Source organism: Erpetoichthys calabaricus, chromosome 14, assembly GCF_900747795.2.
Source record: "Erpetoichthys calabaricus chromosome 14, fErpCal1.3, whole genome shotgun sequence".
NCBI classification, from domain to species: Eukaryota; Metazoa; Chordata; class Cladistia; order Polypteriformes; family Polypteridae; genus Erpetoichthys; species Erpetoichthys calabaricus.
Window position 1 is genome coordinate 11966468 of NC_041407.2, and position 27184 is coordinate 11993651.

At 42.8% G+C, this 27184-nt stretch overlaps 1 protein-coding gene and 1 long non-coding RNA gene across 5 annotated transcripts in view; one reads left to right on the forward strand and one right to left on the reverse strand.

Annotated features, from left to right (window-relative positions):
* LOC127525848 (uncharacterized) overlaps window positions 1-27184 on the reverse strand; it is a 73088-nt gene that overhangs the window by 7039 nt on the left and 38865 nt on the right. The window lies entirely within an intron of this gene.
* Window positions 2813-21647, forward strand: LOC114664618 (galectin-3-binding protein-like). 4 transcript variants are annotated; one of them, XM_028818807.2, is made up of 7 exons: window positions 2813-2961; window positions 4054-4138; window positions 6839-6874; window positions 7097-7288; window positions 7399-7530; window positions 18351-18624; window positions 19318-21647. In XM_028818807.2, the coding sequence occupies exons 2-7, from the start codon at window positions 4087-4089 to the stop codon at window positions 20381-20383; spliced, it is 1752 nt and encodes a 583-aa protein (XP_028674640.1). In that variant the 5' UTR covers window positions 2813-2961; window positions 4054-4086; the 3' UTR covers window positions 20384-21647. The 4 variants fall into 4 exon arrangements, with proteins under 4 accessions (XP_028674640.1, XP_028674641.1, XP_028674637.1 ...); XM_028818803.2 differs by lacking the exon at window positions 2813-2961 and adding an exon at window positions 3344-3363; XM_028818808.2 differs by lacking the exon at window positions 6839-6874 and having other exon boundaries at window positions 2814-2961.

Genomic DNA, 27184 nt, shown 5'->3' on the forward strand with positions numbered 1-27184 from the left:
AGACGCGGTTTCAGGGGCCGACGCGACTCGGAGAAATGCCTGCTGTATGACGAGAGTGATGGCTGAATAGCTGGGGGGCTCTTACGGCTTTAGTGATAAAGGTGTTCAAACCTGGAGCTCAGCCAGGAATTATTTTCATAGTGGGGGGGGGGGGGGCACATGAATCACACATTCTGTCTATGATCAATCAGTTGCAACGGTTATAAAATATATTCTGAGTTTGGGATGGGGGTCAGGGATCAAGTCCAAAACTTGCCCCACCAGCTCCGTCTATGACTCGGATAGCTTGATAAGCTGCGAACATTTGTGCCGTCCTGTGTAGTTTATGTTACACATTCAAGATGAAGCTGCTATCATTTCAGTGAAGACAAGAAAACAGACAAGCTGGCACATCCATTATGCCCGGCCCGGCGCCACACATTGGGTTTACCATAAAAAAACGAACAATGGGGCTGGCATTGGAGCGCAACAACACAGTATGCTTCAACTACACGTCCAAAATGCAAAAAGGCCAAGATACATTCTGAGATCTGACATGTGAGTGTTGTTTTCATAGTGAAAGGCAGAGGTAAAGGGCTAGAAATGTCAGTAAAAGGACAAGTGCCTGTGTGTCTGCTATGTCTTTGTTATATGCCATTTGGTATGGGAATTGTAAAAGCGGTGCGCCATCTGTTGGAATGAAAAAATGCAATGAATTTATTACTGCAATGCATTACAAGAAAAAAATCCAATTGATGGTGCACTACTGAAGAGATTGTTCCTCCCCCAAACTATGCGACTCTTCAATTCCACCCTTGGGTAAACGTTAATATTATTCAAAGTTGTTGTCTGTTTTTACGTACATTTTTATTACTCTTTAATATTGTTTTTTGTATCAGTATGCTGCTGCTGGAGTAGGTGAATTTCCCCTTGGGATTAATAAAGTATCTACCTATCTACAAACGTTAACAGTGAAGACACGGAGGTCTTTATTGATTACTCAGATTTCAACACTTTTTAGAAGGGTGGCACAGCTCGTACTTTTCCAACTATTCCAGACTTACTTGATTACCAAGTACTGGTAAACCATAGCTAATGAAAATGGGGGTCCAGCCAAAGACTTTCTGAATGTAAAGTCTCAATTCGAACCCTGTCACAATACCTTCTCTAAACGCCAAAGACGCTGAGTTGCAAAGCCCAGTGGAGTTTTTATCTTGAAATCATCACGTTACGGGCCGATTGAATAGTTCATTTTTGAGGTATCTTGTCAAAAACACACTGACCCCCAGGCAGACAGCGCGATCAAAGTGGTCCAATCTACACACTTACTTAGGGAGTGGGGGTCTACTGGAATAATCTGGTTTAAAATCAATCAATGCACCGCTAGAAATGTACAGGACTAATAACGGCGTTACGTTTCATTCGGCTCGAACGATCCGATTTCGAGTGATCTTGTGCACATCGTGGCAGACGAACGCAGGTCAGAATCACCAGATCACGGCCACGGAGTTTCTAAAGCTTCTAAATCTGCCCAAACGAGAAGTCGAAATGCTGATTCTGTCACAATCCTCTTTCTCTGTGTATGCGGAACGGGAGACCGCAGCAAGCTGACGGAGAAACTCGGGAGTGGAGACTGCGAGCTGCGAGTGTAGGACGAGGCGCGAGAACTCGCGTGTTGATGTTCACATTCACTCGTCTATTTTAAAACTCACTTTTCGCAGTTTGCTTTCTCAAAGAAGCTATATAAAATACTTCACCTGAGCGTAAGTGTAGGCATGCACTGTAGGTATGACTGTGAATGTGCCCGGCGTCCCTTCTTAGGAAGATTTTAATTGTGCGGCACGGTGGCGCAGTGGGTAGCGCTGCTGCCTCGCAGTTAAGAGACCCGGGTTCTCCTCCCACAGTCCAAAGACATGGAGATTAGGTGCATTGGCGATCCTAAATTGTCCATAGTGTGTGCATGGTGTCTAGCTCCAGCAGACCCCCGTGTTAGGATATAGCGCAGTGGTTAACGCTTTGGCCTTCCGGGAGCTGTGGGTTCAAATCCCGCGACTGACACTGCGTGACCTGCTTGTGCTTAAAGTGGAAAATTGCATCGTTCAAAATAAATGGATAAAGGTGTCAAGCAAATAGTAATAATAATAATAACAATGTCAGGCTAGACATTTGCCCCTGTGCCGGAGACAACGAAATCCTGCATGGATGACTTTAGACGTGCGTGACACTACAACAGCAACATTTATTTCTATAGCACATTTTCATACAAACAATGTAGCTCATGATGAAGAAAGAGAAAAAAAGACAAAATAAATAAGAATTAAAATAAGGGAACACTGATTAACATTGAATAAAAGTAAGGTCCGATGGCCTGGGAGGACAGAAAAGACAAAAAAAACTCCAGACGGCTAGAGAAAAAAAAATCTGCAGGGGGTCCGAGGCCACGAGACCACCGGCCCCCTCTAGGCATTCTATCTAACATAAATGACCTCAGTCAGTCCTCATTGTATTCAGGGTTCTCATGGAAGAACTTGATGATGACGGTCATGTGGACTAAACTGGCTCGGTGTGTGTGTGTCGGTGTACCGTAAAGTCTCTAAGTTATTTGCCACGGCCCTGCAAAGCTATAAACGAAGTATCTGGCATCAGGTAATGGATAGAAGTGCTTGAACGCATCATATTTAATATTGACTAACACCAGAGAGTATCAGCAAATGCAGAATTAGTACATCGGGCTTATGGCTGATCTTGTGTTATCGCTCATTGGCGAAACAAGTTTTGTTATTCATGGGTTCCTTTTCTATTTCCCAGCGCACGCCGTGATTTGCTGAAAGTCGAAAGTTAAATGGAGTATCCAATTACACGAGTCCTCTGCTCTCCGGACAGGAGCGCCCACATAAAAGCCATCGGGCTGAGTCACCGGAACACCGCGAATGGAAATCCGTAAGGCAGCGGCAGACACGAAGAGTGAAGACAAGCGAGCAGGTAAGCAAGTCGGGATGGCGCGGGTGTACCTGCTGCGGCCATTACTGCCTACAGAGGCTCTTGTTCAATGATGTTGCGGATGTTGTTGATATTCACTCATGATCTACTGCAAAAATAAATGTATAATATATATATAATATATATTTTATATATATATTATATATATATATAATATATATTTTATATATATATATATATATTATATATATATACGCACACACACACATACATGTCTGTGTGTGTGACGGTGTATACCATTACACACACAGACACAGATACGCAGTTCAGAGTGGACAGAAGTATTGAATCTTCTTTCATTTATTAACCAGTCACCTTGAAAGGAAAATTTTTAACTATTCTGCTTAGTGGTCAGAAATGTAGGAACAAAAGCAAATGGAGTCAGTGAGTTCTGATGTGAATTTTCAAATCTTAATTATTAAGGGGTACAATTACATGTTGATTTGGCATCCACAATGAGATGTGATTGAAGATTGCAGTAACTAAAATACTGGGTTGCTGGATTTCTCCTTATCTTTAAGAATTATTCAGGAAAACTGGGACACACTTCTGTGTATAATGTCTTACTGCTACATCTAAAGAATACTTTATATTATTATTATTATTATTATTATTATTATTATCATTAGTTGTATTTATTTAGCAGATGCTTTTATCCTACAAGGCAAATTATAATATATGCAAGAATGAACAGAAGGTGCAAGCATCAAAAGTAACAGAGGACACCATAATATGACAATAATCAGACACAGTTCAATAATAATAATAAATATAATACAGTGCCATGCAACTAACATTAGGGCAATAATGTCTTGTCGAGCTTAAAAATGAAATGTAGAATATTTGAATGTAGTAAACACAGAACACAACAGTTTCAATGATTCCACTACAACTTAATGCTCATTTAATTACTTTGGGCACAAAAGGAGATTTTTTTTTTTGCGATATATAAAGAACAGTTAGCCTCCAATTATTAAACTTTAAACTGGCTTGTTAATTAACTTCGATTAGAGGAAGTTCTGCCAATACTTTTTGATCCACTCTTCTTATTTATTTATTTATTTTTTAAATCAGACTTTCAGATTTCTCTCCGTTCCTGACTTCAGCATGACGCTATGGCTGGCGGTTGTCACCGCGCTGGCGACAAGTCTCAGTTCAGGTGAGTGCGGACTGAGTCACTGCAGGCCGTGTGTAAGAGATGTTGGGAGAGCTCATGCAATTTATGCCGATGGAGTAATACTCAAAAACTACAGACCAGTGCAAACTAAGAGAAGGCTAATGCTGTCCTATATAATAAAGGAAGTGTGACAGAGTGTGGAGCTGACGTGACGGGGTAAGGCGGACTGCACATAAATATGGAGGAGTGAACACTGAGGAGACTTAACTGTGAGAAGGGATGTGATGCCAGCAGCAGGTGACGGTCGGTCATCTGCTATACATAATGCAAGAAAGAGCAAAAGAAGTGCAAAAAAGAAAAGTGTAAAATACATTTACATTTATTTTGTTAGCAGACGCTTTTATCCAAAATGACTTCCAAAAGGAGGACGTCATCGTCATCATTATCATAATAATCTTCTTCTTTCGGCTGCTCCCGTTAAGGGTTGCCACAGCAGATCATCTTAATAATAATTCTTTACATTTATAATACTTTTCTCACTACTCAAAGTGATCTCCACGTAGGGAGGACCCAAGAAGCAAACCCACAATCTCATCAAGTAAACACCAGTCATGCTGTTTGAGATCACGTGATGCAGGATGAGCCTACAAAATCGATTGCGACACGTAAACAAAATACAAGCGAGTTACAAAAACCTAATAAGAGTTAAGACAGAAATTCACCGCACGATGGAGTCTTCAAACACTTCTTAAACACCGGTTGTTTTGGGGGGCACTTATTCCGCCAGTTAAAAGCTGCACATGAAGAGACTCTGGACTGTGACTTGATGTCATGCACAGATGGCCTCACCAGATGTCTTTGATCACAGACCTGAGTGGTGGAGAAGGAGAGGACCTCACGAGTGCCTCCATGTATGTGGGTGTTGAGTTTGACCTGTCGGCTACTATCAAGGATTTGAACTGAAGGTGCGCTGCAACAAGGTGCCAATGTAGTGATCTAAAATGATGAGTGGCACATGCTCATCTCGGCTAGATAGACGCGAGATGTGCCACTGCATTTTGCATCATCTGTAGTGGCTTGGTGACACAGGCCGCCAGCAGAGAGCTGCAGCAGTCCAGTCGTGAGAAGACTAAAGCCCGAGCCAGCAGTTGTGCTGCCTACTCTGTCTGATCTTGCAGATGTTATATGGAGTGAAGCTGCAAGACTGAGAGACCACCGCAATATCGTCAAAGAAGGACAGCTGGTGACCAGTCACCACTCCATAGCTGTGAGACTAAGTGACAGATTGACTGTAGAACTCGATAAACTACAACACATTACTGAAATACTGAATGTCACATTTGTGGAAGAGTGCAAGTACTGAACACATGGCAGTACAGAATGTGCCACTAATAAGAAATGAGTGACGAGAATGGGAATGTTGAATTAAACAAAATAAAAGATTTGAAAACTCAGACGTGCATAAACAGTATGAAGTGATTCACAGTGCAGAGTGTGAAGTTACGCACAATGTAAAAGGAGTGGCGTCACTAGGGGGGTGCTGACCACACCAGGTGTCACCATCAGAGGCTGCGACACCCAAATGACTGTCCATAAAATTTCTGCGCAGAATTTCTGGCTGAAATCACAAAAGGGGGACTCCCTCCCCCTCTCGGTTAAACAATTGAGTCCCGGTAAACCATTAAGAGTGAGAAGCACTGTGGCCGAGGAGTTTGAAGTCCGGTCAACTCTCTGTTAAGGGGCTTTATTCATGAAGTCACCCAGGGGCCTATGGGGGATCTTCATCCAGCTTTGGTTACCGTATTGAGTGACATAAACTTTAGGAGCGCAACTGTTCTGAGGTGTGCAGAATAAATATCAAGGGGCCGTAATAAAATGCAAACTAAGAATAAATTATAAAGTTGTGAAAATAAGGCAGTGTATGAATGTGAACGGTTTTTGAAAATGCAGGCCGAGTGCAAGCGAGTGCACACTGTTTGTGAAATTAATAAATGTCTGTATGTTGCGGTCTAGTGCCCTGCCCGGGGTTACTTTCCTGCCTAGCGCCCTGTGTTGGCTGGGATTGGCTCCAGCAGACCCCTGTGACCCTGTAAGTAGGATATAGCACGTTGGATAATGGATGGATGGTTGGATAATGGATGGATGGATGCTGCAGTCTAGGTGTAGGCGTAGGGCTATAGAAGTGGAGTCTACACCCTCTATGGAGAATGCAGTCAGAATGTATGCACATCACTGACGTTTCAAAAGACCAATACAGACCGAGTGTGAGACTGACTGCATGCGAAGTACTGAAATGAGCACAAGACAACAAAGGCTTTAATCCAGGCGGCCATCTCTTTTCAGAAGCCAGCTAGTCCAGTTCAGGATCCCAGTTTGCCAGGTGCAGACAGCCGAGTGCAGACTTTAAGCACAAGTACAACCTGCACCTGAAGACTCAGTGTGTGGACGAGAGTAGTTAAGATTTGTTTGGGGGGGGTTAGGGTGACATCATTGCCCAAGCCCTGCTGTTGATGTTTATTTCATCTACTGAGCTCTTCTCTACCACAAAGCACTCGAGTGTGGGGCAACGTTAAAAGAGCAGCTGCGGCTCTACTCCAGTTGCAGGAGGACACACACCACGTGCGAGTGCGAGGCTGGGTACGACTCATGGCAGACCACTTCCGAGTACTAAGTACCTGCACACACCTCGTTAATAGGGAACTGTGACTCTTCATCTATTGTCTCTCTTTCCTTGTCCTGTAGATTGCCTGGACTGGAATATTTTTCAAAATAAAGCACGTAAGTTTGTGTCTTTTTTTAATTCCAACTATGACAAAATGTCAAAAAAAGTCAATAGGTTGATGAGAGTCAACAGGTGATGTTTCACTGGTGGCCATCAAATCCAGTGTTTCATGACCTCTGTGAGACTTACAGCACTGCAATACCTTCACCCAGTTTTTAATCCCTTTTATGAAGATATAAGACGCTATAATTTATCTTTTTTTTTTTTCTTTTTAACAGCTCTGAAGGATGGCAATGTCAGGCTGGTAGGTGGACAACAGCCCAGTGAAGGGCGTGTGGAGGTTTACTACCAAGGCCAGTGGGGCACAGTCTGCGATGACAGCTGGGATATTGCTGATGCTAATGTGGTGTGTCGTTCCCTGGGATTCTGGAATGCAACTGCTGCTGTTCCAGGGGCTGCTTTTGGGACAGGTGAGCCATTTTCGCGGGACCTTCAAGACATCCCTTATTTAACACTAAAGGAGTCTTCTAGAAATGAATGAGCAAGCACTCACTGGTTTTCTTCTCTTTTCTGTCTGCAGGCTCTGGTTCCATCTTACTGGATAATGTTGGCTGCACGGGAACTGAGACCTCTTTGGCCAATTGTAGATCTGCAGGATGGGGTGTCAGTGACTGCCAACACAAGGAGGATGCGGGTGTCCGATGCTGGCCAAGTAAAATATTTACTATACAAATGAGATCACTCTAGCTACTTGAATAGAACTTCTTCGGATTCAGGAGGAACAGTGTGGTTTTTGTCCTGGTCGCGGAACAGTGGACCAGCTCTGTACCCTTAGCAGGGTCCTGGAGGGTGCATGGGAGTTTGCCCAACCAGTCTACATGTGTTTTGTGGACTTGGAAAAGGCATTCGACCGTGTCCCTCGGGGAATCCTGTGGGGGGTACTCTGAGAGTATGGGGTATCGGACCCCCTGATAAGGGCTGTTCAGTCCCTGTACGATCGGTGCCAGAACTTGGTCCGCATTGCCGGCAGTAAGTCGAACCCGTTTCCAGTGAGAGTTGGACTCCGCCAGGGCTGCCCTTTGTCACCGATTCTGTTCATAACTTTTATGGACAGAATTTCTAGGCGCAGCCAGAGCGTTGAGGGGGTCCGGTTTGGTGGGCTCAGGATTGGGTCACTGCTTTTTGCAGATGATGTTGTCCTGTTTGCTTCATCAGGCCGTGATCTTCAGCTCTCTCTGGATCGGTTCGCAGCCGAGTGTGAAGCGGCTGGGATGAGAATCAGCACCTCCAAATCCGAGACCATGGTCCTCAGCCGGAAAAGGGTGGAGTGCCCTCTCAGGGTTGGGAGCGAGATCCTGCCCCAAGTGGAGGAGTTCAAGTATCTCGGGGTCTTGTTCACGAGTGAGGGAAGAATGGAGCGTGAGATCGACAGGCGGATCGGTGCGGCATCCGCAGTAATGCGGGCTCTGCATCGGTCTGCCGTGGTGAAAAAGGAGCTGAGCTGTAGGCAAAGCTCTCAATTTACCAGTCGATCTATGTTCCTACCCTCACCTATGGTCATGAACTATGGGCAGTGACTGAAAGAACGAGATCGCGAATACAAGCGGCTGAAATGAGTTTCCTCCGCAGGGTGTCTGGGCTTTCCCTTAAAGATAGGGTGAGAAGCTCAGTCATCCGGGAGGAGCTCAGAGTAGAGCCACTGCTCCTCCGTATTGAGAGGAGTCAGATGAGGTGGCTCGGGCATCTGATCAGGATGCCTCCTGGACGCCTCCCTGGTGAGGTGTAACGGGCACGTCTAACCGGGAGGAGGCCCCGGGGAAGACCCAGGACACGTTGGAGGGACTATGTCTCTCGACTGGCCTGGGAACGCCTTGGGATTCTCCCGGAAGAGCTAGAAGAAGTGGCCGGGGAGAGGGAAGTCTGGGCATCTCTGCTCAAGCTGCTGCCCCCGCGACCCGACCTCGGATAAGCGGGAGACAATGGATGGATGGATGGATGTGCATTACAGTCAGTCTCCACGCAGTGCTCTCTTGGCATTTCATTCAGCATTTACCGTAGCTCTGTCTTCACCAGTCTCTCAAACTTGGTTTTGAAATTGCAAACATACAGTACATGTAGTATTGCTATTATTTGTGGCTTTTATGTCAGACATGCTTGCAATTTTTATGAAAGACTTAATAGTATCAGCTTCTGACTCTTGTGTTGTCACGGTCTGGAGCCGCTCAGGATCACACCATCGTAGTGACGGTGATTTGTTTTAGCTGTTTGGTGTGGACTCCAGGAATGCACCCAGCCTTGGCCCGACTCACACCACTCACCCACAGAGACACAAAGTAACAGTGTAGAAAATAATTCTGTATAGTAACTTAAAGAAAAATATAAGCAAAAAATAGACAGAAAACCCTCTTTCCCCCTTGACAATATCAAATAGCAACAGAACAATAAACACTCGCACAAAGTTCTTAGCACAGTCCAAATGCAGTGGTAACGGATGAAATGGAATGGAGGAAAAAAATGACAGCCCAGGGATCAGCTTTCTGTAAGTCATGTATCAGACAGTCCTACCGGTAGTCTTGATGCAGTGAGGGGGGATGAGATTTGGGATGAAGCACGATGACCAATCCAACACTACGCACACAACAGGCAGGCACAAGACACTCCACACATCCTTGCAGGTATGACGATCCAGGATAGACATGATACTCCACCAGTGGTACTGTAGACTGGACAGACAAGTGAACACCAACACAAAAAATCTGACTTCCTTTACTGCTTAGCCGGCTCCCTTTTAAGATTCCCGCTGGCCCCTCTTGTCCTCAGCAGCCCTTGCGTTCTCCTCAGATGTCCAATCAGGGTAATACCCTTAGGGCAGCTGGGAAATGGAGTCCTTTAATTTGTAGCACTGCTACATTGTAAGAAGTAAGTGCCCAGCTTGTTCATACAGAGGGCTGCAAACCCTACTAAGTCACATCAACGCAACACACACAAAGCATTTTTTTTTTTTAATTCAGATAACATATGTGTTACACAATTAAAAGTATATTACAGTTCGTAAAATTAGTTTTTGTTTGCCACAGGAAACGTTCGTATATCCGTTTACTGCTTCAGTGTGTTTCATACTGTGGGGAGTGTAGGCACTACTAGTCTGAGCAACTGTCCACAGAAACGTTGCAAGAGCTGCGCTGTTGTGAAGTTTAAATCCACATCAGTGTAAGCAGTGCATCGGCAACTGGAATTAAAGTCGTAAGTGATCCTAAAATTGTCCCTAGTGTGCGCTTTGTGTGTGTGTGTGTGCCCTGCGGTGGGCTGGCGCCCTGCCCAGGGTTTGTTTCCTGCCTTGTGCCCTGTGTTGGCTGGGATTGGCTCCAGCAGACCCCCGTGACCCTGTAGTTAGGATATAGCGGGTTGGATAATGGATGAATGGTAGTCACTCTGTCAACATGTTTATTTATGTACAAATCAAATGATGTTTCTCCGTTTATGTTAGGCTATTACAAGGGGGCTCCGCCCCCTGCTCACTTCGCTCGCCTACCCCCGGGGTTGGGTAACCCGAAATACATTGATGAATGTATGAGATATATTGGAGTGTAAAGGTGTAGATGACAAACAAAGGAAGTAAAGAACCCATAGCATGGCACATTAGAAGGATCTATTGGAATACTTCTTTATACACAACATTTGTAGTAAAATCGTTGATAGATTGCATCATCTGGATCTAACACGTAGATCTGTGCATATTTGCGTTCGTGATTTGGCTCAGGGTGCACTGTTCCAATCTGATGTAATATTTGTCCACATACGCGAAAGCAGTATGGGCCATTGCCAGCTGGTGGCCTGATATTTATTCCGGTAGATGCAAAAGCAAATGAACTATTGTAGGATCTAATGCAGTCCATAAAGTTTTTACTTTCGGGTACATTGTTAGTTAGAAACATCCGTAGATATTCAGGATATTCATCTAAAGGAGGCAGTCTAACCTGACCCCTTTGACAACAACGTGTAAACTCATTAGTTGTATTGCCAGTTGTTTCTTCAGGGAAGTTAAGTGAATGACAATGACAGCAAATGATATTCATTAATCCTAATGAATGTTCATTAATAGTGGACGCATTACAGAATGTGTTGTCAGCTAATTGGCGGAATTGTTTAGTGGCTGTTTGTCGTTCTAGTTGAAAAGTTTCGTTTTGGAGCCAGAGCCGTGACCGTGACTCCATTAGTTATCCGTTGTCTACCGTTAGTAATATGGATAATTGCACTTACTGTTAATACAGAGCGTTTTCTGTGGTTGTACTGTTAATAATGTATCACTGTAATGTGATTCACATATGCTATATGGTTTGGACGTGTGAGGATGCCGTACGTTTAATACGGAGAGTTCGTTTATTCTCATTACCCGGACCATGCTGTGTAGTGTGGACGTTTAGTTCAGAATCGCGTTGTAGGCGCCTGCGCCTTTCGTACTTTCACGTGCCTTCCATACTATCTTTGTGGACCTGTGGGGCCTCCGTAGCCTCTTCCATTCGACTCTGGGGTGCGGCGCAGAATCCTCTTTTTTGGGTGGCTGTGTCGTTAGTCGTTAGCTATGGGCGTGTTGTTGCTTCATTTCTCATTCACGTTAGTTGAGCTCTTTCGTTTTTGGGCCGTGACTCCTTCGTTCACAGTGGATCAGACTTCGCTTGCGGTTTATGAGACGTGCGCTGTAGTCGCCTGCGCACTATGTCTCATGGTCCCATCGCCTTGTACCTGTGTCCATGCCTTCCGGTTTACCATTCTCGGTTAGTAATATGGATGTTATGGATATGCTGCATTTCACTTTTCAAATTATATTTGTTATTACTGTACAGAACACCATACAAATAATTAGCAGTGTGCTTACTATCAATAAATTCACTTTAATTAAAACAGAATTGTTACAAACGTACTCAACAGTCATTCAATACAAACGTCTATAAATATTTTCAACCCAGCAGCATTATTTATAGCTCATACGGTGGATTCATAAAGTACTCGCTCCTCATCACTTTCTGCAAATTCTATTGTTCAGATTTCATTTTAGATGGGCAAAAAAATGACGAATTTCTCCATCAACCTACCTTTAATAATCCATACCGACAAAGTGAACATATGTTGTATTTTCAGAAAGGTTTGTAGTACTAGGGTGTTGTACCGTGTTAGCCATTATGAATGTAGAGAAAAGTCAAGCAAAATGACACCTTTTACTGGCTAACTAAAGAGATTACAATATGCAAGCTTTCGAGGCAACTCAGGCCCCTTCTTCATCTTGCATCTTGCCTGAAGAAGGGGCCTGAGTTGCCTCGAAAGCTTGCATATTGTAATCTTTTTTAGTTAGCCAAAAAGGTGTCATTTTGCTTATCTTTTATCTACAGAAAGGTTTGTAAATTTACTAAAAATCAAAAACTGAAACCTCTCCTTCATAGAAGTATTTAGGCCCTTTCATCCAGTACTTTGTTAGAAGCCCCTATTGGCAGGGCTCTGTATGCTTGGGGTCATTGTCATGCTGAGAGGTGACCAGTCATCCAGTCTAAGGTGGCGTGCACTCTAGAGTAGATTGTCTTCAAGGACCTCTGGATTTGGCTGCACTCATCCTTCTCCCCCCAGTTATGACCAGTTATCGTGTCCCTGTCGCTGACAGGCACCGCCAGAGCATGATGCTGCCCTCCACCATGCTTCACTGTAAGGATGGCATTAGGCAGGTGATGAGCAGTGCCTTGTCTTCGCCAGACATGGTGCTTGGAGTTCCACCCAAAGAGGTCAATTTTTGTCTCATCACACCGTGCTCTCCGTGTCCTTTACACTGTCATACGCCTTTTAGTCAAGAGTGGTCTGTGTCTAGCTACCATGAAACACCTGATTGGCGGAGCGCTCCCGAGATGGTGGTCGTCTTGACAGGTTCTCCCACCTCAGCAGAGGACTTACGATGCTCTGTTAAGAGTGAACACTGGATTGATACTTGGTCACCTGACTGACCGAGGCTCTTCTTGCCCAGTTACCCAGTTTTGGTTGGATGGCCAACTCTAGGAAGAGTCCTGATGTTTACAAAGTTCTTCCATTTCATGATTATTGAGGCCACTGTGCTCCCGGGAACACTCAACGCTTTAGAAATGGTTTTATTCCCTTACCCCGATCTAGGCCTCACCATAGCTTGAGGTCTACAGAGAGTTCCTTTGACTTCATGGGTTGGTTGTTGTCCTGACAAGCAGTGTGAATTGTGGACGTTCAACACACAGAGACAGGTGTGCCTTTCTAAATGATGTCCAGTCAATTCAGTTTGCCACAGGTGGACACCAGTCACGTTCTGGATGGCAAACAGAAGGCACTGGAGCACAATGTGGAGTGCCACAGCACAGGGTCTAAATACACGTAATAAATGAGAGATTTCAGTTTTGGATTTTGAACAAATTTGTACATCTTTGAGAAAGCATGTTTTCAGTTTGTCATTAATGTTTAATGAGTTTAGATTGGACATAAATGGCAAGTTTATCCGTTTATAATTAAATCTACAACACAGAAAATGAAGAAATATATAAAACGACGAAACATATGCAGAAAACGAAGGGGCCTGAATACTTTCTGAATCCACTGTTGGGAAAGAAAAGCATTCATGGCTGCCCAGGAAAAAAAAAAGGCTTACTGTCACAACATTTATCTTATAAATTAGCCTTTTAATTCTTCACCCTGGCCACTGTGGTTCAGATTGCCAGCACGAGAATACAGTTGTGTTTCTGGGCCAAAGAGTCTGCGGAGGCTGGTTAAAGTATGTAATCACGCACTTTTCTCTGGGTGTTAACACAGCATTCTAACTCAATTATACACCAATCCCCTGAACGCTCGATTTTTTTTAAAACATCCAGAATTTCTCAGCCCATACATTCTACAGTAAACCACTCTGTCTGGGTTAGCTCATTAACTGTGAGCCAAAATGGAAAGCTCCCAGCAGTCATTGAGGACTGCATTTAAGGAACAAATTCGTTCGAGATGGGTGATGCAAGAGAAGCAGTTGACAGCAGGTCATGTGCCGTGTTGAACACGTCTGCTGCCATGGTAACGGAGTGTAATGACCCTAATTAGCCTGCAACAGAGTAGACGGCAGAGAAGCCTAAAGGAACCGAAAATTGAGAAGGTGGCACTTCATGGTTACACAGGGGGAAGCCAGCGAGGGCAAAGGCTTTCAAATCAGGGAAAATGACTCCATAAAGAACATTTGTGACTAAGGCATCCTGAATAATGAAGGCTAGGTTGTTGTTCTGATTGATGTACTGGTTGATATCTTAATGGGAATTTGCTTTGCGGACTGCAGGTAGCTCAGCAAGAAGCAGACGAGGAAACAATCATGAATTCTCAATGACATAACATTCCTAAGGCTGCGTAATGCAATTCAAGTTCAAGGGGGCTGGAGGCTATTTCAGCAGCATCCAGCAGAAAGTAGGAAGCACACGGAAGGGTACAACCAATCAAGTAGAAACACAGAAATGAGAAAGCATCTGCAGTATTAGGACACATAAAGTACTATTAATAGGACACCCCTTGGGTCTTCTAATTTAGCACGTTCATAGGAGAGCAGCAGTCAATTCTTGGGCCTGGTTGTTCTCCTGTGATTACCGATCCTAATGCTATTAAATGAAATGGTTTATTACTCTTGCCAAATCGTTTGAGACATTGAATACTGACATCAAGAAGGAAGTGACTAACGTTCATTTAATGGAGCGTTTGTGAAGAGTCGGGAATAATTCTGCTAGTCAAACTAAGAGAGTTTCCTTTTAGTTCTGCATAAAGACTACTGCTTGTTAGGAAAAGAATGAAAAAAAAAATCTCTCTACTTGGGCTCACTTCTGCCTCTGTGCCATTTGTCCACCTGTCTGCTTAATTGTGGGCTGGCATAGCCTGTCCTTGCAACACAGGGTGTCATTCAGTCAATAATTACTTTATGTGTGCTACATGAAACCACATTAACATATAAATCACACTACAAAGGACCCTTGGAACAATACACTCATTAACCAATTAAGAACTGGACTGAGGATTTTGCACATCATTTTTGGACTTTATTTTTATATGTATGTAGTGAGGTTTTTGTTGTGGGAGACTGTTTGTTAAGATTCCTAATATGTGTTTATGATTTTTTCCAACAAGTTTATATATAATTTATGTATACCCTTTGCTTATTTAATTTATATTCTATGTGTAAATACAGATTGGTATTGGCTAAGTCTGAAAAAATTCACTCAGATTCTTATTGAGACTGGGTAGTGTGGCATCTCTCTTAAGGTTATTGAATGGCACGTTACAGCCTGGTGTCTAGAAGTGGGAGACAGTGCCTACAAAACACAAACTACAAACCCCACAAGCCCCTCCACATCCGTCCAAAGCTATTTAAAGATACAGACCCTAATTTACAGGATTCTGCACGGCCAGTGTTGTTGTTCACATTTAACAATCACTCAACAGGACATACTTACACAAAAAATAAAATCCCCTATGTGGCCGTGCTACAATCCTGAAACTGGTTAGACTTTGTACCCCTCTACTTGACTGATGGTCAAGCAACCTTTTCAGTTTTTGAGTTTTTTGGGGTTTTTTTTAATCTAGCATTGGGAGTCACTGTGGCACTACACTTCTGCTTTATTTAAAGCCTTGTACGTAGGTGCTGGTTAACGATTAATTTTTTAATTATTCATTGTATGCATTACAGCTTACTTTTGTAAGTCATCTTAGCATCTCCTAAATAAAGAGTAACAATAGAAGCACAAGCCTTGGTATGTCCTATTACAGTGGTCCCCAACTTTTTTGACACCAAGGACTGCTTTACTACAAGCAAATTTTTCCAGGGACCGGTGGGGGGTGGAGGATTCGGGGTGGGTTCGTAGGGCAATTTTATACACAATTTACATTACATTTCTGTTATTATTAAGTTATAATATCGTAATAGAAATTATACAACTTACCATAATACAGAATCAGTGGGAGCCCTGAGCTTGTGTTCCTGCAACCAGACGATCCAATCTGGGGACGATGGAAGACAGTGACACACAAAGTGTGTTGCTTATGTTCAGTCTACTCCGTAATCTCGTTTTGGTTGCTGTCACTGCAGAAAACGCTGCCTCACAAAGATAGGATGTTTTCAGTGCTTTTGTGGGCAACCTCAGGATATTCCGCCTTGACTTTAATCCAAAATGTATGGAGATTTGAAGTTGTCTCAAACATACCTTTAAGGCCACCATCATTTGCAACCTCAAGCAGCTGATCCTCTTCAAACACAGACAAAGTTGATTCACCTGGCTTATTCACAAATGGATCACGGATCCATTCCTTCCCATTTCGGGGCGTCTTTTGTGGTTGGGAATAATGCTCAAACTCTATTAAAAGCTGAAACAGGTGATCATACACCAGCTGGAAGAAAGAAGGCCCTGGCTTGGTATCTTTAACAATCTCTGCTAACGTTTGAAACATGTTAAAAAAATCCCAATGTTCACTCGTCGGCCACATAAATCAAGTTTGCCTTTGAATGCAGCCACTTTATCTGCCAACTTGAACAACGGGTATCTTCTGCCTCTGCCCCACATGCTGCTGCTCCACCACTGCCTCAGATTTTCCTCCTCAGGCTCCTCCAGCCTGGCTGGATACTGAGTCTGCAGAGTGGGTAAAGGTGGGGTGCCCAATAGTGCCTGTATGCCTGTTCATATTGTGAGGTTTCTGAACTCTTTTGGGGAACCCCCCACCCAACGGGAACGTCACACTGAAGTGCATCCTGAAGCACGATTGCCGCGTCTGTGTAAGATTGTTTGTCCGTTGCCAGGGCAGGGCAACAGCAGGCTCACAGCGCTGCAGTGACGTGCCACAGAAGCGAAACCTAAAAGATCGTGGTCACGCTATAAGTCCCTGTCTTACACCCCAAAACACGAGACTGAGTCTCAGTACTTTAGCAAAACCAGCTTTATTCAGCTTGAAACAGGAACAGCACGGTTAATTATTGTAGCGTGTGATCTGCCGCTCTCCTATACACAGACACAGCAGTCAGGCAGGATTGTGACCAGGTTAGTGGCCAAGTAATCCTGTTCCCTGCATTTTCAATGATCCTTGTATCACCCATCGAGATCTTTTCTGTTTGCTTTGGTGGAGAGACGCAGCAGAGCTGTCAGATAAACAGATAAACAGTCTTCTACAGACGCAGTGATCGCACTTCGGGACGCTCTTCGGCGTGTTGTCCCGTTGATGGAGGTCCCAAGAGAGTTTAGATACCTCACATTTTCTTGAATGAGTGCCACATTAATAAGAATGTTTCTTGAACGAGCATCACTGAACCACATAAAAACTGTCTTCAAATGCAGCAGTTCGCATACGTTTGCAACCCGAGATTTTTCTTCTTTTTTTGCATATAACAAAAGACCTATGCATTGCATTTGTCATTCCAACAGATTGCACATCACAAACATTAACACTGTTGTCGTTTTCTCGTGTCTGCCGTTTCTATAGGAGGTTGACAATGAGTTAAATTCCAATGGATGTTTTTCAAATATTGACGAGCAATAAGCAAAAGGTATCACTGAAAACCACAGAAAACAAAAACAGTATGAGGAAAGTTCGAAGAAAGAAATTTTTTTTATAATGTTTCTGTTTGTGGATCGTTGTGCAAATGTGCACAACTGAGCTGCGACCACAGAACTAACTTTACATTTACATTTACATCATTTAGCAGACGCTCTTATCCAGAGCGACTTACAACAGTGTTTGTTAGTTTTTTTCGCATACCCCTTGGGGTCAGAGCGCAGGGTCAGCCATTGTACAGCGCCCCCTGGAGCAATTACAGGTTAAGGGCCTTGCTCAAGGGCCCAGCAGAGTAGGATCTCTTTTGGCACTGACGGGGATTCGAACCGGCAACCTTCGGGATACCAGCGCAGATCCTTAGCCTCAGAGCCACCACTCCGCCCCTCTGCTCTGTGGATGATTCATTCAAGCATTTCAAGGTCACTTCATTGTAATGAAAACATCTGCTGAATGTACTTTGTAGTAACGAGATTTCTGTAGACTCGTGTCACATGGGGAAACTGTCAGGACCATAAAAATATTTTGTTGTAATACTCTCTTACCTCGGTCTCTCTCCTCTCTCTGTGCCACTGACCAACTAGCGTTCTGAAAAGTGTCCTCAGTGAAGGGGGCAGCCATTTTGCTGTAGCCCTTCACTTAGTGAGTCTCCGTTGCCGGCAGTTCTCTCGCGGCCCGGCTGTCAGACGGCCACGGCCCGCGGACCGGGGTTTGGGGACCCCTGTCCTATTAAGATCCCAAACTTCCATCCCTTTGAATAAGCATGCTGTTCAGGTAAGAGTCTTTGTCCTCCACAACTTAAGCATGTCAAGGTCTGCCCATCAATGTTACCTTTGGGATTTAAAATCTTTTTTTCATTATTATTTTTTGTGCTCCCATTGACGTGCTAATGTGCCCAGTCTCCAAGGGAATCGATAGGTTTTTGTTTCATTTCTGCTTGGTGAGATTTTCTGTTGACTTTTTCTTTTTTAGAGAGAGACACAAGATCCACCACAACATTCAAAATGGACCATCAGTCTGACCTGGCAGAGGAACTGAAAATGCTTTATAAAAGCCAAAAGGATTGCGACATGATAATCAAAGTTGTGTCTACTGAGGATCCTAACATGTCTGAAAGTGTGTGTGCCCACAAGCTCATACTGTCTCTGGGGCCAGGAAAGGACTTTCTCAAGAGAATGCAACAGTCTTACAACTACACCATGAAGGTCCACAGCAGTTGCTTCCCGATGGTCCAAGATTTCATTGAGTAAGACCAGAAAAAACATGAGAGAAATTAAGTTACTTAACATGCTAGTTTTCCAATTTAAAAAAAAATGATATTTGTAAATAATGACCCTATAAACAATTTTAATGTATTCTGAACTGGGTGACACAGTGGTTAGCACTGCTGCCTCATGGCACCTGAGCTCTAAGCTTGAATCTTGACTTAGGCACAATCTAAATGGCATTTGCTTGTACTTCATGTGTGTGTGTGGGTTTGGGTTCCTCAGAGTACTCCAGATCAAATCTCACATCTCAAAGACAAGCAGTTTAAGTTAATTAGCCTGGCTTGTGTGTGTGTTTGTGGCCTGGCCATGGTCTGTGTGGACTTTCCATGTTTGTTTTGTATCTATTTGGTTTCTTTTTCCAGGTAGTCTGGTTTTCCTGCTACATCACAAAGATAATAAGGATAGATTAACTGACCTGGTGTGTGCATTAGTACAGTATGTCCAGTGATGGAACGGTTCTTTGTTCCTACCTTGTGTCAGCTCTTCATGACTTTTAACAGGAGGGAGATCTCAGACTTCAGATCTCAAATTTCTAAAAACAAACAAAAACTAGAGCTGAAATAGAAAATTGTAAATAAACTTTCAAAGCCTCTTTTAAGGGGGTTATCTGATGCTCAAAATATTCTGAACTATAACCAACCATAATCTCTTTTCTTTTGCTCTTGCTGCAGATTTCTGTACAAGAGAAGCATAGACATCCCCTCTACTATGGCAGTATGTTTCCACATGCTAGCATCCGAGTATAAGGTCATTGATCTAAAGGAATATACTGCTAATCTCTTCACCTGGATGCTCCCAGAAGACAACACCTTCCAGACTCAAGTATCCCTGTTTAAGTATGCCGTCAGCACCAATGACCTCATTCTTCAAGAAAACTGTGTACGGTTCCTTGCCTGGAACTGTGAGGCACTCATCAATTCCAGTCTTTGGGATGAACTGCCTGCAGCTATTTTAGAAGCTCTACTCTCCCGCTCTGATGTGGTGACACCCAGCGAAGAATATCTCTTCAGGGGGGTAGAGCGCTGGATCATAGCCAATCGTAAGCCAGAGGACCTAAACAGCGGTTCCCTCCTTCTAACAGAGGAGTCACTGTTGCAAAAGATTCGTTTCCCAATGATCTCTCCTGAGAATCTTTTTGATATCCCGTTCAATTCTTCTGTCTACAAAAACCATACGCTGCTCTTCCAGTCTAAACTCTTAGAAGCATACCAGTTCCACACGGTACCTCCCCAAAAACTCAAACAAAGTCTAAAAAGGGTGAGTGAAGATTTTGTACCCAGGATCTACACGTCATCCTCCTGGTGTTCCATGTATAAAGGCATGCAAAGTTACCCACAACTGAGCTATCATCATAGGAGATTTCAAGGTAGCCAAATTTACACAGTAAAAGAAACCTTCCAAACCCCAACCTATATGAGTCAGCTATTTGTAACACAAATGGTGTCCTGGACACATGCAGTCCACACTTCTATGGACAGCTGTAGAAGCATGGGCTACTATTGTGAGTCACTTCCAACAGCAACACTTAGTGGTCCCTCCCCTTCATCAGCCTCCTTCATCTACCATAATTTTATTCTGTCTATTTGCAAAGACAACTATGTGTTTGCAATCCAGGAATTCAAAAAAGGCCAGGCTGTCCTGTCTTTCAATGGGACATCAACATATAACTTCCCATGCCAGTCTAAAGATTTTACATACAAGTTTGTGATCCAGCCCCAGTACAAATGGTACAACTAATCACCTGCCACTCCTGTCGCCTGCAGTTGAGTATGTGTACCCTCCTTACTTACTTGAGCCTGAGCAAGTAAATCTGATTATAAGGCATTCATTTAGCATTCATTTCTAAGTAGTGGGCATGAAAATAAAAAAACTAAAAAACCTTAATGTTTTAATCAATCATGTCCTTCCAAGTTACTGCATTCTCGACTATACATTTTGTAGCTTTATTATTTTATGTGCTGGGCTGGTCTGACTCCCAATAAACCTGTAAAGGGGAAATGTCTGCAGAAAAGGGAGGCATGAATGGTTCACAAATGGTTTCTGGATTCAAATGTGCCATCTGGTGGATTTTGACCAAAATTGTTTTTTAAGCATAATTTTTTTTATCACCTTTTTATTATTACTACTAGACATTAAGCCCGTTACAATAACGGGTGCTAGAACAGTAGTCCATAAACATTAGTAGGAACAGTCTATATTAAATGGCAAGGGACCTTTTACCTCATTAAATTGTTTTCCGTAAAATGCCTGTAATTTTCTCCGACAGTAATACTGGCTTTGCTGTCCATAATATGCGTTTAATTTTCTGTCACAACAGTGGGCAATCAGCAGATTCTCCCCAGCAACTGACTTAATGTGCGCGAAAATAAATCTACTTTTAAAAGTCATTGTATTGTAATATCATGAAAATTCGTATACTGTATTTAGGAAAACCCCTTCAACGACTTTCACTTTACCGGGCCAAGCTTCTTAATCGCAAATCTGACATCCTCAGAGTGAACACTTGCACAACAATGGAGACGCTGGTCTCCGCGTCTCTGTACCCTATTGGATTTTTCGTGTTTTATGTTTTAGGTCTTACCTCATTTACCGAAATCCGATTAAATCGGCCGCGTGATATTTTATAGGTCCTGCCCTCTCTGTCTTGTGTGACGCGTCAGGCGGCCTTTGAAGCATGTGCTTTGTAGCATCGCACCGTGCCCCGCGCATGCGCACTTCACCAGACGACAAACACACACACTGACACTGGACGCACACAGGGGTTTTATTAAAGAGGATTATAGTGAGAACTGCAAGAACAGCAGCAAAATGGTTATTTATGCAAGAGTCCCAGACCAAAAGTTTCATATTAATTTTGCTTTACTAAAAATTAATAACAGCAATAACAATTGGTAGAATTGATTTTAACACTAAAATTGATTTCTTAAATCTTAATTAAAGTTACTAAGTTAATTTGAGAATGGTTTAACGTTCGTATAGTTTAATCCACAATAACAAATAATTAATAAATACATTTTATATTCTCATGATGTGATCATCATTATTGTATTTTCCTAATAATTTATTGTGAGTGCCTCAGAGGACAGACGGACATTCCGGCCGGTGATGGTAGGACTTTGGGATAAAATGGAAGGTGCCAGGGGATGGACAAGCAGAAACTGGAGGCCAGGAGCAGTTAAAGCCCCCATATGTCAGGTGGCAGTGGTCCGCTGGAGGCATCCCAGCTTGGACATCCCCAGGGGTTCATAGGAACTGGAGTTCAGAAAGGTGGCCCAGATGGAGTCCATGGGTGCCGCAAGGGGGCACTGTCGGGGAAGGATTACCATATTTCTCACACAACCCAGAAGTACACCCCACAAGTCATGCCAGGTCACCAGAAGCTGTTCCAGGTCCAGTATAAAAGGCGCCTGCTGCCTTATCTCGAGGAGTCAAAGTCGCTAGGCAGCAGGGAACACTCAACTGGAGGTGGAAGGAGAGAAGAAAACTTTAGTGTTTGTATGGTGTTTGGGCTGTGTTTAGCTATTTGGGTGCATGTTGAACCTGTTGACTGTGTTTGGCATTATCGGGTCTGGAATGTGGGGCTCAGTGGCGCCATCTACTGGCTACATTATATAAATGACTGCTTATTTGGGAGGTACTGCATGAGCAGAAAAACTCTTGTAAAATGTGGGAAGTGATAGATGCTAGTCCTGCTGTATCTACATTTACTTATTTACCAGACACCTTCATCCAAGCAGCTTACAACATCTGAAATACAATCAGTTAGATTTCTTTTGTTTTTTCCCCAATTTGAGCACTGGCAGGTGAAGTGACTTACGTTGGGTCAAACAGCGTCAGGATATGAACCCACAACCTCAGGCCACTACACCACACTGTATTAATGTGTAATGGTATCATTGTCTGGTCATTCACAGTTTCCTAAATTCAAGGGAGCAGGTTGGTGCCAGTACTGTTTTGTTTTTGTGGTGCTTCAGATTTGTTCAGTGAGAATTAGGCTGTGTTCATCTCTACATTTCCATTTCCTGTAAGTACTTGCATGGTTTATCTTACAAAATCTGGCTGGCAATTCATGTCTAGTGAGAGAGAAGAGGCCCGAAGGCTGCTAGTACTGGCCAGTTCGCTCCATAGGAGTCCATAACAATCTTCATTTGTGTTTGTTTGTCAGGTTGGAGGCTATCAAGGGAGAGCATTACTTGGAATCCTAAGGCTTTCTGCAGCCAATTACTTTCTAAACTCCAGTTGTAGAATATAAACCCAGGTTGTTTGAGTGTATGTAACCGAGTCAGAACCGACAGAGTAGCTAAGAGCTGGGATTATCTAAATGAGCAGCCATCGCCTAGAATTGTAAGGTCCAAAAGCCTCACAGCTGATCAGGAGGCAGGCCACAAAGTAGCCATTTTTTATTTTGTACATTTTCCTTTTCTGTTTTCTTTCTCCCTCACACTCCCTTGACTGTGTGTGTGTGTGTGTGTGTATCAGCTACACATGCGTGAGAAAATAAAAGGTCTCAATTAAAGACAGCTGTCTGGCTCCTGCTTGCTGCTCACAGTACACAAGTGTACTGAATAAAAAGAAATAACACAGTTTTCATAATTCAAGAACCAGCCTTCTCACTTCCACAAGTGCCACTTCAGCCTCTCTTTTTTTTAAAGATCACCTAATGTCTTCCACTTTTTAAAAAAGTGAACATGGCCAGGGAGATATTTATGTTACTATCCAACGTGACTTATAAACAAAAAGATTTTTTTCCATCCATGCATCCATTTACTGAACATACAGTACAGTAATCCCTCCTCCATCGTGGGGGTTGCGTTCCAGAGCCACCCGCGAAATAAGAAAATCCGCGAAGTAGAAACCATATGTTTATATGGTTATTTTTATATTGTCATGCTTGGGTCACAGATTTGCGCAGAAACACAGGAGGTTGTAGAGAGACAGGAACGTTATTCAAACACTCAAACACTGCAAACAAACATTTGTCTCTTTTTCAAAAGTTTAAACTGTGCTCCATGACAAGACAGAGATGACAGTTCCGTCTCACAATTAAAAGAATGCAAACATATCTTCCTCTTCAAAGGAGTGCGTGTCAGGAGCACAGGCTGTCACAGAGAGAGAGAGAAAAGCAAACAAATCAATAGGGCTGTTTGGCTTTTAAGTATGCAAAGCACCGCGGCACAAAGCTGTTGAAGGCGGCAGCTCACACCCCCTCCGTCAGGAGCAGGGGGAGAGAGAGAGAGAGAGAGAGAGAGACAGAGTTTGTTTTTCAATCAAAAATCAATACGTGCCCTTCGAGCTTTTAAGTATGCAAAGCACCGTGCAGCATGTCGTTTCAGGAAGCAGCTGCACAAAAGATAGCAACGTGAAGATAATCTTTCAGCATTTTTAGAGGAGCGTCCGTATCATCTAGGTGTGCGAACAGCCCCCCTGCTCAATCCCCCTATGTCAGGATCAGAGAAAGTCAGCGCAAGAGAAAGAGAAAAGTAAGCTGGGTAGCTTCTCAGCCATCTGCCAATAGCGTCCCTTGTATGAAATCAACTGGGCAAACCAACTGAGGAAGCATGTACCAGAAATTAAAAGACCCATTGCCCGCAGAAACCCGCGAAGCAGCGAAAAATCCGCGATATATATTTAAATATGCTTACATATAAAATCCGCGATGGAGTGAAGCCGCAAAAGGCGAAGCGCGATATAGCGAGGGATTACTGTATATACTGTACATGATAATAATAACCTTATAAACCCTAGAATTGGATCATGTGTACAGAGCTGAATGAAATTCTTACTTGCAGTCCTAATCAAACTTGTTGGTATGCAGCAAGTTACCAAGATTAATGAGTATAATTAACTTACCTTGAAACATCTATATTCCCCTTATCTATCTATCATATAGTGCTACTTCAATCTATCAATCATATAATGTCTTACACGTCTATTTACCTATCTATTATTCTATACTCCCTGAGCACATTATTAGGAACACCTTACACCTGATTATCCATGCATTTAGCCAGTCATGTAGCAGCGGCAGCATAAAATATAAAATCATTCAGATCCAGGTCAGTGCATCCATGTGCTTCTAAAAGGTCCATATTTCAGCCTGTGATTCCTTTTTAAGGCACATTTGCATAGTCAATCATTGTGTAAAACAATTAAAAAAAACATTTTTCAAAAGCTTTAAGTGTTCAGTAATCACTTACACCATATTGAAATGAGATGACCCCTAAGAATCAGAATTGTTCAATGGTACCAAACCCTGTTTGCCTCCAAATAAAGTAAACAAATGGCTGATAAAGGTTCATACAATCTGCCTGCATCCATTTCATCAGGAACTATTCATATACGAGGGAATAGTACAGGATTACAAAATGGTCTTTTCAACATTTCTATGAATGAATACACTGCAGTGAACCATGCTGCTTGGGAAAGCAGCTGTGTTAAGTCTTGCTCCATTTATGGCTGGCATAACCTCACATTCTTTTACTTGTCAAAAAATCTGGAAAGAATCTCTAAAACACAATGTTCCTAAACTGGGTGCGGTGTAGTAGGATTGTGTGACCTGCTAAAACCCACAATGCAAAACAGATTTACTTCCAGTACTAATAACAAAACCTTATAAATAAGAATTGTGATACGTTCAAGGTCAATGTCAAGGTAAACAAGCAAATAATACTGGAGAAGCTAAAAGTCCAAAATATGGCCTGATAGTCCTATGAGCTAGTGTTGATGTGCACTTGATGGAATGTGACGGTTTATGATCAATGCCGACTGCTAGTGTTACCTAATGTTATGCGCAGAGTTGATTTAAGATATATATTTTTTTCATTTATATCTTTATGTAATTGTGTATTTCAACATTCGAGTGTTTCAGCTTATAAACGGAGTAAAATATCTTGCTAATTTAAGACGACATCAACTGTATCTGTAACCTTTTTCATTTAGTACTCAATTGATGACAAAGATGTACAAAAAGATACCACAAATTAATTTATTGGTGACATTTTGGAAATGAAGCCGCTTTCTTGAATCATGTGAACAACACTCCAAGATGTATCTGTAAGGCCTCCGGCATTGTGAGGGATCCCTCCCACTACTCCCACAATCTCTAATCCCTGCTTCCATCCGGCAGAAGGTATTGGAGCCTGCGGATCAGCACTGCCATATTGGACAACAGATTCTTCCCACAGACAGTCAGGCTCCTGAACACAATGTCACCCCCTGTCCCTGAGTGTGCCCCCTTATCATAGGCTCCTATCTAATGACTGTTGTGTTTTGCATTTCTTTGCATTCCTCATCTATCCTACATTTCCTGCTATCAGTGACTGCTGCTTGACAATTCGATGTCGATTTGTACATTGCACAGATGTTGACCCTTGTTCTGCATTCCCTCATGTAAAATTACCCACCCCTCTGTATTATTATATATTCATATTTATTGTCTAACTGCTGTACTGTGGCCATGGGAAATGCATTTTCTTACCACTGTATAATGCACAACGGTATGTGTATAGATGGCATGACAACAAAGCCCAGTAGACTTCACTTGAAGTACAAGGCTACAGTACATACTTGGCATTTTTTTAACCCACTTACTCCAGTTTTGAGGAAGAAAGTGACTGAAGGGCTTTTGTGGGACATTTGGAATAAGGCAACAATCAAACTTGGACAGAGCACCAGTCCCATGAACAGTACATGGATGCACAAACCATTTTTCACTTGCTATGGACAATTTATAGACATTGGTCCTTACAACATCTTTAGGATTTGAAGGAAAATCTAATACGGGGAAAACAAAACGGGGACCAGCCAGTGATTCAAAGCCTACCCAATGCTGTGAGACAGGAATGCAATTGTGTCATTGTCCCACTCTAGAGTAAAATTGTTTTTTTTTTTTTTTTTTTTTTTACAGTAGGTGCACAGGCATGTTAAATGGTTTACTCAGGATCACACATTATGCTGATAGAGGGGAGAGCCCCAGCATCTTTGTTGTTTGGGGTCCAAAGCCTAAACCATTAGGCCACACTATCAATTTAAACTGAATTAGAGTAGTAGCATGCAATCTGGCTGGCACATAAAAATGAATACTGAATATTAAGTAAAACCAATAACATACAGAGGGTTAATTTTACTGTAAACTAGTAAAACATGCAGACCTTCAGTCCTAAAATAAAACGCAAAGAATTTGCACCTGATTACGAATTCTAAACATGTATGTATAGTACAGTATCCTGTGGGAATTATGAGTAGTTGGGCTTGTGAGGACCATGCTTTAATGCAATAAACTTTACTGCCCACCATTAAAGTGCCCATCAAGTTGCCCCACCCTATACTTTTTTGAATTTCCAGAACATATTAGGCCATAAGCTTACAACCAACACTCTAGATCAAATTTCTAGTCCATTAGCTTTTGGTGAGGAACCTCATGACAGAAGAACAGCCATTAGTGTTACACACACACACACACACACACATATATAAACTATATATACACACACACACACACATATGTTAATGACAAAGAACTAGGAGAAACTTAATGTA